A 5,746-nucleotide genomic window follows, 5' to 3' on the forward strand; every position below is an offset into this window, starting at 1 on the left:
TAGAGCAGTGGTTCTCAACCTTCTGGCCCTTTAAATACAGTTCCTCATGTTGTGACCCAACCATAAAATTATTTTCGTTGCTACTTCATAACTGTAATGTTGCTACTGTTATGAATCGTCATGTAAATATCTGATATGCAGGATGGTCTTAGGCGACCTCTGTGAAAGGGTCGTTCAACTGCCAAAGGGTTCATGACCCACAGGTTAAGAACCACTGATTTAGTCAAACATTTAATTAACTCACCCCTAATGCCTTGGCAGGGCCAGACCAAATGAGTTCCTGGGCCTTAGACGTCGCTGCTCTAAGGTAAAACTGTGTTTACTAAAGCCTTGGTGTTTTTGAAAAACACTCTTTGATATGTAGTATGGTGCTAGTGACCAGGACAAGGAGTACTAAACCCCTCACTGTCTGCATGTAGGGGTAACTTGGCTTGGTGGACTAGGTGAAAAGATCAAGACCCAGGCTGTGGGGGCATCAGAGATCGAGTTAAAAAGAACAACAACATTAACAATCATTCACTGTGCCTCACTCCGTATATCTATGCTCGCATCCCGTCCTTGCGAGGAGCCGGTGAGGCATGGGTCCTTATTCTCCACTTTCTGGGTGGGTCAGCCACGCCAGGAGAAGTCAGCCCTTGCTTGGTGTTCCCGTTAGGAAGCGCGGGGACCTGAGCCCAGTTCGCTGCTTACAAAGCCCCAGCTTTCCCTCTCTCTCCAGGGAGTCATCGTGCCCCTTGTAAGTGGGCATTGTTCGTGCTTACTGAGCACCTGGTGAGAGGAAGGAGTGAACCTGTGAGCTTTTAGGAAGCGCTGGACTTGGGGGAAGGGGCATGGTTCGGAATTAGCCAGAATGGCTGAGTGACTGTGGCGGCCGGATTTGCAGTTAGAGCGGAAAAGGGGATTTCAGGAGGGCATGCTAGGTGGTATCTGCCTTGACTTTGAGCCAAACAGTTTAGGGTTTGTTATGATGGTTTGAGGGTTGAATGTTTGCTGTTGGGGAATAAAGAATAGTTATGATTAGAGAGGAAGGAAGGAAGGAAGGAAGGAAGGAAGGAAGAAAAAAAAAGAAAGAAGAAAGTAAAGAAAAGCAGAGAAGCCCCAGCTGGTTTGGCTCAGTGGATAGAGCGTTGGCCTGCAGACTGAAAGGTCCCAGGTTGATTCCAGTCAAGGGCACATGCCCGGGGTTGTGCTCTGGATCCCCAGTAGGGGGCGTGCAGGAGGCAGCCAATCAATGATTCTCTCTCATCATTGATGTTTCTATCTCTCTTTCCCTTGCCCTTCCTCTCTGAAATCAATAAAAAAATATTTTTTTTTAAAAAAAAAGAAAGAAAAGGAGAGAAAAGAAGAAAAAAACAGGCAGAAATCTAGATTAAAATGTCTACTCTGGTGAAACTATTGTTGGCTGTACTATTTTCATTCTAATTGAAGCCTATGCATAGAGGGCTAGGGACAAGCCCCAGACGGGAGAAAAATGTAGGCTTGGTCAAAGGGAAGAATGCTAGCCAGAGCTGTAGGTGTGGCTGTCAGCAGGGACTGCCAACGTTTTTAAGACTCTTGGTCCAAAGTGTTGGGTAGATGAAGAGAGAAGCATCAACAATTAATATGTCATGACTCACAAAATCCCACATATTTTACAAAGAGATTTCATTCCATATAGAATTTAGTTTGATTTTAACCTTAATTCTGTGAGGAAGCCTAGGCCATCTTAAGGCCAGTTCACAGTTTATGAAACTGGGTATTTAAATTGGACAAGGTCATGCGACAGGACAGTGGTAGAATGCATAACCCTTTTCAGGGAAGCATTATGTTATCCAATTCACCAACAAGAGATTCAAAGAAGTGAAGTCACTTGCCCGGGGCCCACAGCTACTGAGCGTCAAGGCCAGACTGGAACCCACATATCTGAATATATGTCACCAACTTCCAGTCACATACAAACCAGGTCTTCTGACTTCAGAGCTCCTTCTCCTCCGCAATCAACCCTGCGTCACGGGCTTCGAGCACAGATGAGCAGCCAGCCTGACACAGGCCACGCGCTCACGGGGCCCAGACGTGCTGTCCCGTGTGGGCAACACCTACCTGCACCAGCAGCTCCAGCCGCCTGTCGTCCAGGAGGTGCACCTGGCAGTGCCTGCCCTCTGTCATCTGTGGGAGAGACAGCACGAGCGGGGTCAGGCTGGGCTGGCAGGAAAGCCCCAGAGTGCGAGTCGTCACTTATTTCACATATGACGCCTCAGCCTGAAAATGGCTTCACTTGAGGAAATCAACAGGCGTCAGACACAGATTTATTACATGGCATCAGCACCTGGGTTTTTAAAAATTTAAATGTTTTTATTCTTTGATTTAAAAGAAGAATGAAAAACAGAGATGACTCAATATACTGGAAAAATAATGCCTATACATGTACACAAGATTTTATTATGAGAAGTAGGTTTCCTTCCCAGAGGAAACGACTATATTTTTATTTAAGTCAATGTTTTATTTTTCAAATGCAAATGGCTTTATTCATTGGCATGCTTTAATACATATAATACATGCATAATTATAAGAAAAACATGATTCTAAAGTTCAAATGGAAACCTTCCATTTTTGAAACTTCTGCCCCCTGTACAAGTCTATGGCTGCTATAATTAAGAACAGGTGAGATACACAGTTAAGAACTGTTTGATGTATAAATTTCCAATTATATTTAATTTTTATCACTTATAATTGCAATTCGGGGAAATCCTCTTTGTGAACTAGTTACTGATGCACAGAATGCAAAGATTCCCCTGGACTAGCGCCTGCTTCCCGCCACCGGACCTGCCAACTCGAGGAGAACCTCGCAGACCGACTGTATACGGACTTTGAGACATGCCCAGGTACATATTTTTAAAAAATTCATACGAAGTGTTTTTATTTAATATTACATATGACATATTATTCTGAAAATAAAGCAAATACTCATAGTATTTGTGTTTGTATGTGTGTGGGTCTGTGGTGTGTGTGTGTGTGTGTATATTTCCCCATTTTCAATTCAAATGCTATTTCTTGCAGATCTTTCCAATGTCAACACATACAGGCCAAGCTCATTCTTTTTAAAGGTTCTATGGTGTCAGCTATCGTGCGCACAGTAATTCCTGCTGAGAAACACGTCGCTCCCGCATTTCCTTATGACAAGGACGTCACCGTGAACTCTGCACATGCAGCTTTGCCCACACGTGTGTGCTGGCTGGGCCACTTGGAAGAGCGTGGGCAGCATTTGGTACACAACCCTGAGGTACACACAACCTGGTTTAAGAGAAACCAGCTCCATCCCAGGGCGCCAGCTGTGCCCATACCGTTCCTGGCGTTTCGCGTCCCCTCTGAGCTGCAAGCAACGACCCCGGCCGGGATGGTGCTGTTTATCCCACTTCACACAGGAGGAAACGGGGCTCGGAGTGGGACCAGCAGCCTGTCTGCAATGTGAACAACACCAACGACTGCACCTGCGTTTCTGACTGCGCTCTGCTCTGAGTGGGAACGTAGCCCAGCGGCAGACCGTGGCATTAGGGAGACAGGCCCGCAGCGGCGACCGGAGGCGTGCGAGGAGGTGACTGCGCCGGCCCTGACTCCGTCCTGAACTCTACAAAGCCAAGGCCAAACACACACGTTTGGTGGCAAGGGGAAAGGGAGCACATCTTTGTCCCAGGCACTAAGCTGTGCACTGCATACATGTCACCTCACAAAGCTCCACAAGTCTATGCTATGGCAATGTCCCATTTTACGGATAAGGAAAGCGAGTTTAAGGTAATTTATTCAAAGTTACCTGGACAAGAAAAGAGCCAAGCCAAGATTTACATTAAAGTCATCTTCTTTTCTACTTTAGCATGGGAGGAAATAAATAAATGTGTCAGTCATTTTATTTCTTTTGTAAAACCCACATAAGGAAACCAACTTCATGGCCTATAGAAAGATGTAATGAAATAAAACTCAAAAGATCAACTCACACAGTATGAATCCATTAAGGAACGTGTCAAAATATTTCACACCGCTCTGCTGTTGCATAGTCCAAACGAATTTCTGCCCTAATTTTACAAAGACATCTTTTTCCTTTCCATTTTGCTTTGGACCTCCCTCAGACTGGCCACTGCCTTTTTGTCAACACATAAACTCACCCTACAGAATTGGATGGTAAATGCTTTGGCATGTCTGCCCATCTGAGGACAAACACGGGCAGTGGCGGCCGTATCTGTACAACTTGGTCCTGCCCTTTGGCCTCAGTTGATTGGAGCAGGGACGCCCACCTGACCCAAGCTGGACCAATCAGAACCTCAGTCCAGGGAATCTGGAATGAAGTCGGAGGAGGTGACAATGTGGCTGCCGTGTGTGGAGGACAAGCAGCTCATCAGTGGCAGGAGGAGTCACACGGCTGGAGAGGCCAGCGGGCGAGAACTGCCGACTGCATCCCTAACCCTTGCCCGCACTTCTGGTCCCTTCCACTGGCCCGGGGGGGGGGGCGCGGATGTTGTCCCTGGGCTCCATGAAACACCCCTGTATTCCCTCAATCAGCCCACTTTTCCTCTCTCTCTTAAGCTGGCTTGAGTTGGATTCTGCTTCTTGCAACTAAAAGCCTCTTTATAAGATACCACAGGTGTCTACACCTAAACCAAGGCAAAGGTTTCCGAAGGATGGACTCCCGATGATGTCATTAATGTGGTAAAGTTGTCAACTCATAATGACTGAAGCTCCCACCAATGATAATACAACGGCTGGCATTTCGGGGGGAGAGGTTCTGAACAAACATCTCGCTGTGTGACGTGGTAAGACACACACGCTGGAGAAGGCAGAGCAGGTGACGGGGAGAAAAAGTGCTACTTTTATCCCCCGCCGCACGTCTGTCCGCATATCTGAGTGCAGTGTTCCCAGGCCCTTTCCTCTCTGTGAGGGAGGTCAGAGGGCAGTGTGGTCATCGCCAGCAACAGGAAGGCCTGCCCTTGTCACTAACCTGAAGGTGGAAAGGTGGTGGATGTATTCTGTTCATCAAGACATGGTTATGAATAACTTATAGTTGACAATACCGGAAATTAGGAGGTGCCACTTAATAAAGGTCCAGATGGCAAGCTCTGGAGAGACGGCTGGATTTCCTCCCTGGCAACATCTGGCCAGGGAAGGGCAGAGTGGCTCCCTCTCTAGATGAGTCTGTGGCTCGGGCTCACCCAACCTACTGCCTGCAGGATCCCGGGAGTCCCGACCTGTGAACAAGCACATCTGGTTCAAGTCCATGTGGCACCAGGGGAGAGACACAGCCAGCGGCCAGGAGGGTGTGTGCCGGAGGAGTGCTTGACACTTGGCCCTCATCCGGTGTAGCATTTCAACCTCGCAGAAGCCTGTGGAGGGGACAGCTCCTGCTAGTGACGAGGAGACTGAGGCCTGAGAAGTCATGCAACTTGCACAGGAGTTCTAAGCCAGACTGGACTCAAAACCATTTCATCCCTTAGTAGCCGTGGCACCTTGAGAAGCCTGTCCGAGCCTCAGAAGCAGGCTCCTGATCGCTTTCCATCGGACGCCCTGAGAATGCGGTGAGCTCCTTCTCAGGCCACTTCTATTATAGTCCTTATTTGCTGGGAAACTCACAAACAAACAGCTAAACCTTCCTGGAATCTACCTATTCTCCCATTAAAAAGAGCTTTTTAAAGGAAGGCTGTTACTAGCCCATTTTAAAGAAGATAAATGACAGGTAATGCTAACCAGTCAGTTAGCAAGCATGCGGCAGAACCGTTTCCCA

General features: G+C 47.5%; 1 protein-coding gene across 1 annotated transcript in view; it reads right to left on the minus strand.

The window, feature by feature from the left end:
- Positions 1-5,244, minus strand: part of FRMD4B (FERM domain containing 4B) — a 122,097-nt gene extending 116,853 nt beyond the window's left edge. The window contains exons 1-2 of the mRNA XM_014542553.1: positions 5,214-5,244; positions 3,694-3,700 (exon numbers count right to left, since the gene is read on the minus strand). Coding sequence (XP_014398039.1) covers positions 3,694-3,700; positions 5,214-5,244 — 38 coding nt within the window. The remainder of the gene's footprint in view (positions 1-3,693; positions 3,701-5,213) is intronic.
- Between the last annotated feature and the right edge of the window lie 502 nt (positions 5,245-5,746).

Source organism: Myotis brandtii, unplaced genomic scaffold, assembly GCF_000412655.1.
Source record: "Myotis brandtii unplaced genomic scaffold, ASM41265v1 scaffold1080, whole genome shotgun sequence".
In the NCBI taxonomy this organism is placed as follows: Eukaryota; Metazoa; Chordata; class Mammalia; order Chiroptera; family Vespertilionidae; genus Myotis; species Myotis brandtii.